The sequence below is a fragment of the Cygnus olor genome, chromosome 8 (genome assembly GCF_009769625.2).
Source record: "Cygnus olor isolate bCygOlo1 chromosome 8, bCygOlo1.pri.v2, whole genome shotgun sequence".
Taxonomy (NCBI): Eukaryota; Metazoa; Chordata; class Aves; order Anseriformes; family Anatidae; genus Cygnus; species Cygnus olor.
Genome location: NC_049176.1, coordinates 22,412,213 through 22,425,729, shown reverse-complemented (window position 1 = coordinate 22,425,729; position 13,517 = coordinate 22,412,213). Strand labels below are relative to the sequence as shown.

At 51.7% G+C, this 13,517-nt stretch overlaps 1 protein-coding gene across 9 annotated transcripts in view; it reads right to left on the bottom strand.

Moving 5' to 3' along the window:
* Positions 1–13,517, bottom strand: part of RNF220 (ring finger protein 220) — a 193,299-nt gene that overhangs the window by 50,864 nt on the left and 128,918 nt on the right. For 8 of the 9 annotated variants that reach the window (XM_040565944.1, XM_040565950.1, XM_040565952.1 and 5 more), the window contains 2 exons: positions 6,995–7,090; positions 3,178–3,220 (listed from right to left, as the gene is read on the bottom strand). In XM_040565944.1, coding sequence (XP_040421878.1) covers positions 3,178–3,220; positions 6,995–7,090 — 139 coding nt within the window. Of the gene's footprint in view, positions 1–3,177; positions 3,221–3,375; positions 3,473–6,994; positions 7,091–13,517 lie in introns of those variants that run through there. The other variant, XM_040565953.1, reaches the window with a different exon arrangement.

Below are 13,517 nucleotides of genomic sequence, written 5' to 3'. Positions count from 1 at the left end.
TCACATTTGCACGGCCAAACTTCCACACAGATAATGTTCAGCGATCTTCCGTCTGACACTATTCTCTGAGGGCGGCACAGCCTTGACCTGCAGAATCCATGTTCTGATAGACTAACGGGTAACTCTGTGCTTCTGACTTTGAACGAGCACCTAAACAGGTTAAATTCCGTAAGCACCAATTTGCAGGGTGGCTAAAAGTTCCGACTTTGGTGACACTGGAAACAAGGCCAATGAAAGAAACGCTTTCTTTCGCACATGGGTTTGTAAGGAGTCAGCATCTCATACTCCTGGGTTCGTGAGGACACAGCCTCTGCAAAGTGAGTTTAGCACAGGTGAAAGGTGCTGGATTAGCTCACTGAGACTGATGGGGAGCTTCGGATACAAACACTCAGTCAAGAGCCTGAAAGACAGAACATTAATCTGCTGCTCCAAAGCTTGCAAATGCATTCACCTTACTTACAGCTCAATTTAAGTTAAAAGCTTGACTTACAGAATTAAAATCCTGAAGTGTCAGGTGCCTGCAAACCACGTAACTATCGGGACCTAATCACCTGGCAGCCAGGCCAACAGCAGCTCACGGAAGACGCCCCTCTCTTTACCTTCTCTTAGCTCTTGTTGCACTGCCTGAAGCGACCACAATGGGATGAAACAAAACCAGGAGATCTGACGGGACTCAGGCACAAAAAGCCAGGGCAGCTGAGATTTGAGTCAAGGACAACGTGGGAGAAGAGCAAACACCACGGGTCTCCTTTTACAGGAGGAGTTTCCCAAAGCGATCCTGGAGCTCAGCTGTTAAGAAACTTTAGAGATACCAAGACAAACTGGTAGCAATGATACTGAAAAATACCTTTAGAACGTAACAGAAACAAACAAAATGGTACATTTTTCACTGACAGACAGACTGAGTTTTCTATATGCGAAGTTTCTTCAGTGTGTCAATAAGAACATTCAACAAAGAGCCAGATGTCTTTGGACAAGTCCTACAAAATTTCTGACAATGTAAACTGAGAGGGATAAGGAAATCAATCTCACAGAGCAAGCTATAAAATTGTGTGATTGATTAGATGCTCATTAAAACAAAAGATATAGACAAATAAGCATTTTTTTCCCCCACAGTACTCAAGCGTTCTCCATCTGGAGCAACAGTGCTTAAATAACTGTTTAACAATAACGTGGCAAAGCTTATGGATACCACGAGTTATTTTAGTGCAAACAACTGTTGAGGAGGAAAGAAGAAAGCAGGCAGAGTTTGGTGGTCATAAGCACTGAAAGGAGCCGTACACGTATCCAACCATCTGGCTGGATACTAATCTAACAGCATAGGAGTGAGCCAGGCATCACTATGTGATCTTCTGTGAGCAATAACAATAAAGAGTCATGGAAAGCTAAGGTCAGGAGGAACCAATTTTGATCCAGCTTGACTTTATTTGTGATGCAAAGCATTTCAGCTAATATTTCTGCATTCAGCTTCCTAACTTCTGGACCTAGTACTGTTAGGGTATAGAGCTGAACAGCCAGGAAACACCAGAATTAGAAGTGTATTATACATAAATTAATCAAATGCCCTCACCTGCAATACGGCTGTTAGTTCTTCTGACTGGACCCCAAAATATATATACAGAGTAAAGGGTTCACCAAAAGCAATACAAATGCTGAGCAAACTTGAGACTCCCTTTAGTTGACAAGCCCAGGTTCACAAAAACATCCCAAAACAGGGCCCAAGAGGAGTTCCTAGATCACAGCCCGCACTGCCTGTGCTGCAGCCCTTCTTCGGGCTGAAGTCAAAAGCAGAAAGCCCCGCTGAGCCAGTTCAGCAGAGCACGCTGTCATCAAGAGCTTTCATTCATCCTGAAGGACTCCACAATGCCAAGAAGCTCTCAAGCCTGGCTCAGACTTTTTTTAAATAAAATTATTGGCCTCAAAAAAGGCGGAGGGTGTGAGCTGGGACTGAACTATCCAAAAACGATGAAGAAACAGTTTGACATCACTGACTCCAGAGACCTTTGTCACACAAAACAAGTCACTGCAGGGTAACACCCGAGTGCATTTCGGTCATCTGAAATCTGTGTCAGGAAAGGGGACTACCTGCAAACACTGGCAGCTCACTGCGCTCATCTGGTAGTGCTCACATGCCAACAATTACCCAAAATTGATGCAAGGTAACTCATCTCTTTAATGTATGACTTGACAGACCTTCAAGAGTTCACAGGTTCTGGCCCTCAGGGTGTGTATTTCAGTCTCCGAGCCATCTCTGAACTCAGGTGTATATTCCTTGTAAGGACATCGGGTCAGTAACTTCATAAAACCTCTATTTAAGATTATACTAAATGTAGCACTTCAAATTTAAGCACACTATTTTAGCATCAGCACAATCTAAAGCTTTTTGCTATTTTGTAAAGATATCTTTACCTTTTTCTAACTAAACGGCATCATCACAATGTCACCGATGTCATCCTACACTATCACAGCAGGAAGCTCAAGACTGACAAGCCTGGTGGCTTGAAAAACTAAGCTAAGTGGTACCTATTAGGCCAGCTAAAGCTGGTCATCTGTAACATCAGATGACAGAATATTGTTATTATTTACGTGGTAAGTTCTGACTTCTCTGAAGTTTGGGAAGAGTTTGAACTTCTTCAGCTCAAGTAAAGAAAGTAACGCTTGATTTACAAACACAGAGATGGATGTCTCTGAAAGAAAATGGCCTCTGGTTTAGTTTTTGGGTACTAAAAGACTTTTCACTAAATGTATTTGTCCTCTTGCTGTTATAAACGCCCAGAAATATAGGATTAAAAGCAACGCACCAGCATCCGCGGGTTTGAGAGAAAAAAAAAAAAACAAACCCACAACAACCATGACGTCAGATGCAAGCACGCCCAGAGGCTCAGAGGCTGCTGGTTTAAAAGTTTACTGCGAGACCTCGATGCTGCCAGGCGAGCCGTGGAAACGCAGCACGGGGCCCCGGGCCTTACAGCGGCGGGCCCCGGCCCTGCGCACGGCCCCGCTTGGGGGACCCGGGCGGTGGAAATCCCATCCCGGGGGGGCTGGCAGCCGGGGAAGGGCTGCCGGAGGCGGCCAGGCCGGGTCGGGGGGGGAGGTCCGGGCCCCCCGGGGGGGGGAGGTTTGGGGCGCGGGGCGGGCCGTGCTGCGGGCGGGGGCACGCCGTGGCGCCGCACTCACCGTTCAGCCGCGTCTGCCGGTTGGCTCGCACCCGCAGGAAGGTCTGCAGAGGGGACACAAGAGCGGAGAAGCGTCAGGACCCGCTAAACGCCCCCCCCCCCCCCGCCCCTCCCGGGGAACGAGGCCCCAGGCCCGGCCACCCCCCGGGACAAGGCAGCGGGCCTTCCCCCGCCGCCACACGCCGCCACGCGCCCCCACCTCTTCCCGGCCGCCGCCGCCGGGCCCCCTCGTGCCGCTCTGCATAGCCGCGGGCGGGCGGCGGGGCGGCGGAGCGGCGGCCCCCCCCCCGCGGCCCGGGATGCGGGCGGATGCGGCGCGGCCCGGCCCGGCCCGGCAGGAGCCGCCGCTCAGCCCCCGGCGGCCGCCGCCATGTTGGCCCCGGTCATGTGACCCGCCGCCGAGCGGGTGAAAGTTCAGCCGGCGGAGGAGGGAGTTCCCATGGCAACCGGCAGGCGGCAGCACGGCCCCCCCCCCCCCGATATTCTCCCCCCCTCCCTCCCTCCTCGTACCCCCGGCCAATCAGAGCTGGAAGCCGGGAAGGGTTGGCCAATCAGGGATCGGGGGTACGTGGAAGGCAAAGGGTGGGCGGCCAATCAGGACTCGGGGGTAATTGCCCTGCAGGGCCGCGCAGCCAATCGAGGCCTAGGAGCAACAGCAGGCTTCGCTCCTTGCCCAATAGGGAGCGGGAGCACCTCAGGTCCAACAGCAGTGACCAATCAGGGCCTTGGGATCGACTGGAACCCAGTGGTGCTGGCCAATCAGCTGCTGCTCCGCGCCTTCTCCCTCAGGGCCAGGCGGCCTCAGGGCCTCCCCGCGCCTCAGTGGCCATCGAGGGCGCGCTGGGGCCTTCCCTGCGTCCTGCCGCGGTGACCGGCCCCAGGGCCACACGCGTGCCTATGTGCACCAGTACCACCCAGTGCCCTTCTCTGCAGTGTCCCCTCAGCACCTCGACACCTCGAGCCCACTTTTAGGGTGTCCGCCCGACAACCCGCTCAGCCCTCCTCAGGGGAAAATAGCAATAATAAAAATCACGCGTAAATTGTTGTGTCAGAAGGTTATGGGCAGCTCGTGAGGCCAGGTGCTGGCCAGTAGGCTTTGCGCAACGCTGCCTAACGTGGTACGTCCCAGCTCCGTCCACAAGTTGAAATGCAGCCCTGTCTTCATATCCGTGCTTACAAAATCTAAGCTGATCATCGCTGGTTTTACCCTTTTCATTAATTAAGCTGTCTTTTCGGGAGGTGCTGTGGCCAGTGAGGCTCTGGTGGAGGGAGGCATCTTTCCTAGACAAGGGTTTTAGGCCTTCATTTGTACTTCCTCAGCCACAAGTATTCTGCAGGCTTGGCTGGTCCACGCAAGGTGGTCCCCCTCTACGCCTGAAATGTTGTCTTTCCTACACGGTAAATGATTTATAATTTGCTGCTGATTTTTCTACTGGGGATACAAGGAAGGGTTGAATCTAAGTCTAACCAAAATGGCTTTATTTTTACTTGGAGCACAGGAGAAGCCCAGCTGACAGGACGTCCTCTACCTAAGAAGAGCACCCACCAGTGACCCATACCACAAAGTCCTGCACTGTGCCAGCTGCCACCCCGTCATCTGAACACTGTCCACGTGGCAAACTCCAGCAACCAGGCCTGGTGTGGGGGAGGCAAGGGGAGACCCCCTCCCCATGTCCTGCAGCTACCCAACTCCCTCTCTGTGCCGGGAGCAATGCAGACAGCCCAAGCACTGTGCAAGCCAGTATTCCTGCAGCACTCCATTTCACAAATCTCTTTCTTCCCTAAATATCCCCATGGTAAATAAGCATGAGGACTAAGAAAAGCGAGTCATAGGAATTCTGAAAAGCTATACGCCAATAACTCCCATCCTAGCATGTTACTAATACAATGCATATTTGCCATTAGATCACAAAAAACACAAGGGACGGTCATAATCCCAGCACACCTCTGCATATGGAAAGTTAAATTTTGCAGCCTTTAAAGTCACTGAGAGCCTTCTGCTCTGGTTCCTGAGCATTTCACTCGGTAAGCCAGGAAGACTGAATTCTCATTGATGTTGTGGCTTTATTAAGGATACGCAGAGGCTTTACACAACCCTGGCACCCACTCTGAGGTCCCTTTACGCTGCCAGAGCAGCATAAAGCAGACAGCGTAAGTGTAAATGAAAATCAGGCCCCAGAGGTCTTTTCTCCCTGCAGTGCGGACTTACAACTCCCATTACGCATTTGCATTAAGGGCTGCAACCCTCCATAAAATACACTCACAAACTTAAAACACATTAGAGACCAGCTAGGCTCAGCACATAGAGGGGGCTTCTGCTGAGAATATTTGTCCTCAAGTATGACATAATAAAAATTTATAGGAACAGAGGACTGCAAGGGACCGCCAATTTCACAGAGACTGAAATCTGGAGGAATGGGGAAGGAGGGGTGTTCTTGAACAAACGGGGCCATTGCAAAAGTCTTTTCCACACCCTCTTGGAAGGAACATAATTTATTTATTAGCCTACTTATTAAGTAGGCGGGAAAGAGAGATGAATTACCTGAATGAGGCATTTCTGTATCTTCTGTGGGTTTTGCTTCTCTTACTTTGCACCAGGTCTCATCATTCATACAAGGGTAAAGCAACCGTGATGTGACACCAAATTAGAACCGACGGCTACGTTGGAGTATGTAGCAAAACCTGAAGGATTTGGCCCTTATTTGATAATATCACCAATAAGTAGGACAGAGGGCAGAATAACGGGCAACAAATGCAGCTTTCTGCTACTAATAAGGCCCATATTCAGGAGCACATGTGTTAGTTGGGGCTGCTGGGCTAGACCCCCGACAGTGGCCATCAGCCTCTCCTGCAGCTCCAAATGCAGACCTGGCACGTGTGAAGTGTCCGATGCAGGATGCCCTGACCTTGGGCACAGGGTGTCACTGCCACGGACATAGGGTCATGGATGTAGGATAGGATATAGGGATAGGATAGCATATAGGGTCATGGTTTTATGCCAGGCTGGTACAGCTATGGCCCACCCAGCCTGTCCCCATGGCAAGTAGAGGAATGCTTGGGTCTGTGCTAAAGGCTACAGTTATTTTATCTGTTGCCTTTCAGAGTTTTGAAGCCAGTGGCTGAGCACAGACTCGCAGCCAAACTGTTTGGAGCCGTCTCGAACCGGAGTCGAGCTTGCCAGCCTGCCCCCAAAACACAGACATCCAACAAGCAGAGCTGTACTCAGGCTGCTGCCTTCCTCATCCTTTCTTGTTCCATCTCCCTGAACTTTCACTCAGTGTGTTGCAACAAGTCAAGACCTGCTACTTCCCTGGGCATAGCAAGATTTCTTGCGGGATTACAAAACATGCTGGCATGGTCGTAGATGGTCCAAAATTTGGGTGGGAGTCACGAGTCAGTTTGCTGGGCAGCGGCACACCAGCGAAACGGAGAATTTTGGCCTGCTGCGGGCTGACATCATTCACTCTTCTACAAAAAAAATCACTTCTCTGGAAGTTTCATGGTGGCATGGGGTACGTAATGACAAACACAGCCATAGCAACGGCAGGGATGACGAATATAATGCAACAGAAACCTTTACAAAGATTTAAAGTAGTTCTGCACAGCTGTGGTTAAAAGCCAGAGCTGGGAGGACCCCGCAGACAAAAGCCTGCCTTTGTGGCCGTGCGAGGACAAAGTGGTTGTGTCCCCAGTTTGCAGGCAGGTGGGCTGGGCACTGGTACAGAGCTGAGAGCTGGGGAGTTCCTGGAAAGCTGCGGGCGCTGGGGCGAGCTGGCTCCCCGGCTACGGCGGAGAGTAGTAGGTGTCTGCCTGCTTACCTGGTATCTGTCCGAGTGATGGATGTCATCCGAGGAGTGGGGCGATGCTGTCGGAGAGTCTCCTTCCCGCTTGATTGAGGCCGACAACAAAATTGACTGCGAGAGAAAGGAGAAATTCATGCTGTGAGCATCGCCGGGCTCTCTGCGCCGTGCTAAGCTGCCCTCAAAGATGCGGGGAGCGCGTCCGCCTGGCGTGGGGACTGCTGCAACGTGGGGGTGGCTTCACACTTCACATGTCAGGGATTTTATCACCCGCCCTGTGATGGGGTGGGCTGCAGGGGCTGCTGCGTGCTCCAGCCCAGTGCAAACACATCGGGCAACGAAAGGGCCGGTTGTGTTGTCCCTGGTGTGGCGGCTGGGGGCAGAACCAGCCCGTGCTGTTATGTGGCACCTCTCTGCTCAAAGCGATGTGCGAGGAGGGGCAGTGGGAGCACCCCATAACCTGTGCCGGGCGGAGGCCAACAGGTTTGCTGGCTGGAGAAGGGAGGTCAGGCTGATGCTGCTTTCAACACGCGCTGCCAGTTTTAGAAGCAGACACCAGCCCAGAGCCCAGGGGACCTGCGATTTAAAGTGATTCAGCTGATGAGAACCATCTTAAATTTGCTTTCTCTCCTATCAGCCCTCCCCTGCCCCATCTGACGGATGAGCTATTTACAGGGAAAGCATGAGCATGCATCCCTGGGCCATAAAGGCTGCCCAGCACTCCTGGGCTGGGGGAAGCAATGAAACAGCCACGGCAGCAAACGCTGCTCTACGTGTGCCCCTCCTGTGCTGGGAGAGCATCTTGCGCACGAGGCTTCCCAGGTGCCTGATAATTTATCTCTGGTTGTACAGCACACAGTGTCAGAGCACTGCACAGACACACACTGCCCTGCAAATGCCACAGAGGGTCCAGGAGAGTCCCCTGATGAAAAAAAACGCCCCAGAAATCTACAAAAACCATACAGCAACACGGGGGTGTGCTGGCACGGAGCAACGCCAGCGCACGCTCGTCCACCACTGCAAGTTCCACTACATCTCTCTGTAGCTTTGTACACCGCGCTAAAGCTCTCAGCAGCACAACCACCTCTTCATTCTGTAATGATGCTATTTATTTTAATAAGCGGCACAGAAAAAAAGGGCCTTTTAGAAGGTTAAAAAGATCAGTGATGTTTGAGACCTAAGAAATCGCTGATAAACTTCGAGTCAATAGTGGGTAAGTCTAAATTCTACAGGCAGTGAACCCGAGCGGGAAAATTCCTGCAGGAGTTTGACAGCATTTAAAAAAATGTACACTGAGTTGTAAGTGAAGTTTATTATTAGGAGAATTTGAAGGGGAAATCCAATTTAAAATTCTAATTTAAAATATAAATTAGCTAAACTAGGTTAAATACGGCACGCTACGTTGTAAAAAATATACACTGTAAGCACAGCTCTCCAGATGTTTGTTTCCGAGAATCAGCTGGCAAGATCCAACAATAAATGACTGCTCGGAGATGTGTATGTTTGCAAAGGGAAGTGTAGATATCATCTGAATTGGACAGGTCAAGTGTGGTGACAACATTATTAAAAAGCATAATACCTTGGAGAAAGGCAAGCATTCCAGAAACATTTGCCTCTGGGCTGAAATGAAACGTGAAAAAATGTGCATTTTTTGGAAAGATACGAGCAAGTGGAAGAATGACTCAGCATACAAATCCGTTCAGTCAGCAGGATGTGATCCCCGGGCTCTGACAGCCTGCCTGGCGAGGGAAGCAAAGCGGCGTGTGCGCATGGAGGGAGGGCAGGCCGGGGGTGCAGGCGGGGAGGAGGATTTGGGGTGCTGGGTGAGAGGGGTCATGGGGGAATTGCCCCGCTGGGGTGCTCAATTATCCGCTAATCAGCTGTGCAGAGCTACCAGGAGAATTTCTGCAGAATGCTCCTGGTATAATTTACTTATTTATTTTTATTTTCTGAGAGGAGAAGATCGTTTTTGAAGCAGGATTGCACGTGTCCCTTCAATTGGAGGGACTCAAAGCCTTCAAGTGCGACTCGGAACAACCTCCTGATTGCAGCAGTGTTAATGCCCCTTCCCCCCTAATAAGCTGAGCACCCTGGAGCTGGGAGGGTTAAATGTGTTTCATCTTCCAATGTATTCTGGAGAAGGGGAAAAAATACCCATCTCCCCATTCCTAGCCGACAGACAGACAAACCCTCCCCGCCTCCAGCTCCCCCCTCAGCCTCTGGTAGCTCTAATCCAATATTATTATGTGAAAAATGGTTGGGCTAGCTATGGAGACAGTAAATTAAACGTTATGTATTAGTTTTTAGCGTGTGGTCCCGGGAAGAACGCCGGCCCCATTTATTCCACAAACCTCCTGAGCACCATGGCGATGACCTCTGGAAAAACGCAGGGCTAAACTAATCCCAAAGATGTCAATCTCGAGGCCTCTTCTACATACACTTGCAGTTTAGATTAATAAACTGTCTATTTTTAAATTGTGTGCAAGCACTTCAATTTTAAATACCTTGCCGGCATGTTAAGCACGGCGTTAGAGATGCCAAGTCACACTTCTCCTTCGCTGTTAGGAAACTCGACTTCATTTGTTTTTCTCATTTCCCTGAGACGTGGCACACTTTGCCTTGCAGCCCGTGACGGTGGGACGGCCGCGGGGCACGCGGGGAAGCAGGCTTACGGGCTGAGAGATTGGGAAAGGTGCTGGAGAGCAGGGTGACTTCCACTTCTGCATCAGGCCAGGCTCTCTGCCCTCCCGATTTTGGCCTCTTTTTTCCCAAATCGTCACATTGGGGCTGTTTCCCAGGGGCTAAGTGGTGAGGATGTGTGGCCAAGCTGGGGCTCGCTCCCTCCCAGGTGCTGGTGACAGTGACACGACCCTGCTCCATCTCACCGCCAGCATCTGGGAAGACAGCTGCAGGGGAAAAGGGCAGCGTTGCACCTGCCCTTCCAGCCCTCATGCACCCCTAAGCTGCAGGGCACACCCAAATTCTGGCTTCCCACCCCAAAAATGAGGCATGGCACGCTCTGTGTGCAGACAGGTGTGCCACGCTCGCTTCCTTGGGTACCAGTTTGGGAAGAGTTTGAGCTGCCAGAGTAAGAACGTCCGCCTCTCCCTGGTGCCCCCTTCCCTGGCAAACCACAGCTCCCGGTGTCAAAGATGCTCGTGTGAGCCACCGTGCAGCCTCATATTTCTCCCTCCCCTTTAAATCATCTCTCCATTGGGTAAAGGCACTCTCCGCGGAGGTTATAAACCCTGAGAGGATCAGCCTGAGCATTACACCTGGGGCAAGCTAAATAAAAAAAGGTCACCGGCGCTTTTTAAACATGGACAAAAAAGCAGTAAAATGTGTTTGGAAAAAAAAATCTGGCATTAAATCATGACTTTTTGCCTGGCTTGCCTCATTAAAAGTGGCCTTTTGGAAGGTAAAATTATCATTGTAAGTGATAAGATCTTTAAGAAAATAATTCACGGCTTCTTCACCCTTTAATATGATAGCCGCCACCGGCTAATTTTTTTCTTAATGGCAACGAGGCCATCAATCTTGTCCGAGCCGTGTGCTCGCTCCTTCCTCCTGCCCCTCCTGCCTTGCTGGGCAGCCACGGCCCCGCTCGGCTTTTCCATCCTCCCCGTTTCGGTGCTCGGCAGGTTTGGCATGAGCCAGAGGTGCACAACGTTACCTCCATCGCTCCCCGGCTGCCCGTGCAGTGCGGGGTCGGAGCTGCACGAGGAGGGCACGTGTGTCTGGGTGCAGCTGCTGGAGCGAGGGATGGATGGAAACCGCCAGCCCCAACCCCAGCTGCTCGCTGGGGCAGCATCGTCACCGCTGACATCCCGCTTCCTCTCAAGGCCGGTCATTTGAGAGTGTTAAAGTGCTGGACTCCAGCTTTCTGATAGCCCTGGAAAAACACAGGGAGTCTATTTTTCTTAAACGATCCATCACAGCTGCTGTCAGCAGAACAAATATCCTAACTCTGCTTTTTATGTATCTATATGGTCCTTTTCTTTTCTTTTTTTTCTTCCTTTTTTTTTTTTTTTTTTTTTTTGGCACAAAGTGTTCCCTGCTTGATGCATTCAGCTTTAACTCTGCCGCCTAAATAGGTACTTATCACTTAACATGGAGGTGATGGCTTGACATGTTTTCTGTCTCCTGCCCTCCCCTCCACGGTAGGGAAGCCGTCAAAGTGTTGCTAATAGCTGTTATCACTTGGGAACTGTAACCCGAAAGCAATGAGTGATACCAGGCCTGGCTGCGATTTTCCCCCTTCTCTCTGCTAGCCATTTGTTACGCTGTTGCTGGAGGATCCCTGACAAAAAGATGCCACTATTAGAGCTGACTTTCCTAGAAGCTTTCTGAGGGTCTACATTTGCTCCCGGGAAAGCGAGAGGCAAAATTGTCCAGTGGCTTTTAGCTGGCAGAGATAAAGGTGGGATGGAGCTGGGGATGAAAAGCTTAAACATAGGAAGGGTGTGAATAGCGAGCAGAAATAACGGTGTCAGCAGTGAGCTGCTGATTTATTTCCGTGCATGCTACAGTTGCACCAGGGACTGCAGTGGAGCTTTGGGCCCCCTGGGGCAAGGCACAGAGGGGAAGGGAGCCCCCTCCAGCTGATCTGCCCGTGGAGACACCAGGATGGAGGGGACAGAGCCCTGGTCCTGGTGGATCTGGGACAGAAACCCCGCACCACATCCCTGTGTGCTCCTCCTGCCGGATGCAGCATCCCTCGGACCAAGGGGAGGGCACAGCTGTTTGGCCCAAGGGGAGCGAGGGGCTTTGTTCACGGGGTGATTTGCTTTATGGAATAAAACCTGGTGGAGATTTTTGTTGGAGTGGCTCTGGTATTTGTCACCCCAAGCTGGCAGCCGACACGCATCCGAGGTAATTTCCCCTCCTTTGCATACCTGTGGGCTGTTCTCGTGTCCCCAGCTCGGCTGTAGCCTTGCCCCAGTGTTCATATTTGGCTTTTTAATCTTTTCTCGTAAATCAGCATTAGAGGGAGGAGTGTGACATCCCTGAGCTCCCCCCCCAGTGAGTCCCTGACACAAGAGAAGGAGTCAAAGCCCTGGGGCCCCGACACCAGCCCCTGCTCCTACCACCAGACATGATACGCAGAAGTTAAATGATCGCGCTGGAAATTTCATCTCGAGCCAGGCGGCTGGCAAGGGCTTAGCACAGCCATTCCATCAAGGTTTCAGGCTCCAAATCTTGCTTGCTTCAAAGCTCTTTTTCCTTGGAGGGCTTTAGTGGTCAAATTTCCCTCTAGGTGCTGTAATTCTCTCTCAAACTGTTCTGCGAGGCTGTAAAACCGCAGGGCGGGTGGGGGATCATGGGGCTGCAGCACGGTGGAGGTCTGGGGGCACCCAAGGTGCAAACCTCAGCAAAGCGACCGCTGGCATCTGCTGGGTGTAAGGAAGAGGGCTTGGCCTTGGCCCCTTGCTCCAATATTTTCTGGCAGCTGGGCCATTGGTGGGAAAGGCAATGTGCAGGAGAAGTGAAGGGGGAACGATGAACCCACAGCAAGCGCAGGGGAGCTTCACTTCCACAGCCTGACAGTGGCAAAAAGCACTCTTAGGTAGCTAGGAGGACATACTGTGGACTCAGGGAGGTCTGGGGCATGGCTTGCTGGGACACGTCTTCAGAAAGTGCCCTCCCAAGTGACTCTGGTGTCGGACTTTCCCATGGGGACCTGGGATGGCATGAAGGATTTTCAAACAATGACCAGCTCACACTGGAGAACGGCACCGTGGAGCCATGGTCTCAAGTTCAGTAAGAGCAAGGACAGCCTCCATCCCTTCCCATGGGCGTGAAGCATCTGTTCCCACTCACATAGAAATGTCTCCTTGGTAAAGGACTTAATTCCCCACCCCTCCTCTTCCTCCTGGTGTCTTGGACATGCCATCAGAGAAGGATGCTAAGAGGGTCCAGGACTCACCTTGAAGTCCAATGCCTGAGAAACACCTTTCCCAGAGTGGGGACCCTGGTGTGCTTTCTGTGAAGGAGATGGGTTTTCAGCACTTTTTTTTTTTTTTTTGCACCTCTGTCTGCTGCAAAGCACAGGCACAAGGCAGCCCCAAGGCCTGTGGAGGCTGGATGGGCTGCCCAGCTCTCAGCAACATGAAGACCAGGGCACCAAAGGCTGTTGCAGGCCTTGGGGTGAGCATCCTGGCATGCAGTCTGGGCATACATGGCGAAGACAACAGTGCTGTGGGTCATCTGTGGATGGCAGGACGTCTCGCAGCCACCACTCAGCTTGCTGTCACCAGCTTTGCTGGCTGAGTGGCAGTCAGGGTTGGACAGCAATCCCGCCCCGAGGCTCGCTGAGCTGCATACTCCGATCCACTGAGCTTGGTCTCCGCAAGGAAGCCCCGAGGATGCTGAGCACCGTGGTGCTGAGCACCACCTCTGTGCCACTCTCCTTGCCTCTCCAATGAGCCCAGGCCCCAGGCAGATGCGATGGCCACAGCCCCCAGTTTACAGGCCTCGCTTGGCCGTCACTGCCTCGGTCAGCCCTGATAATAGAAGAACCTGATACAATAATCCTGCATTC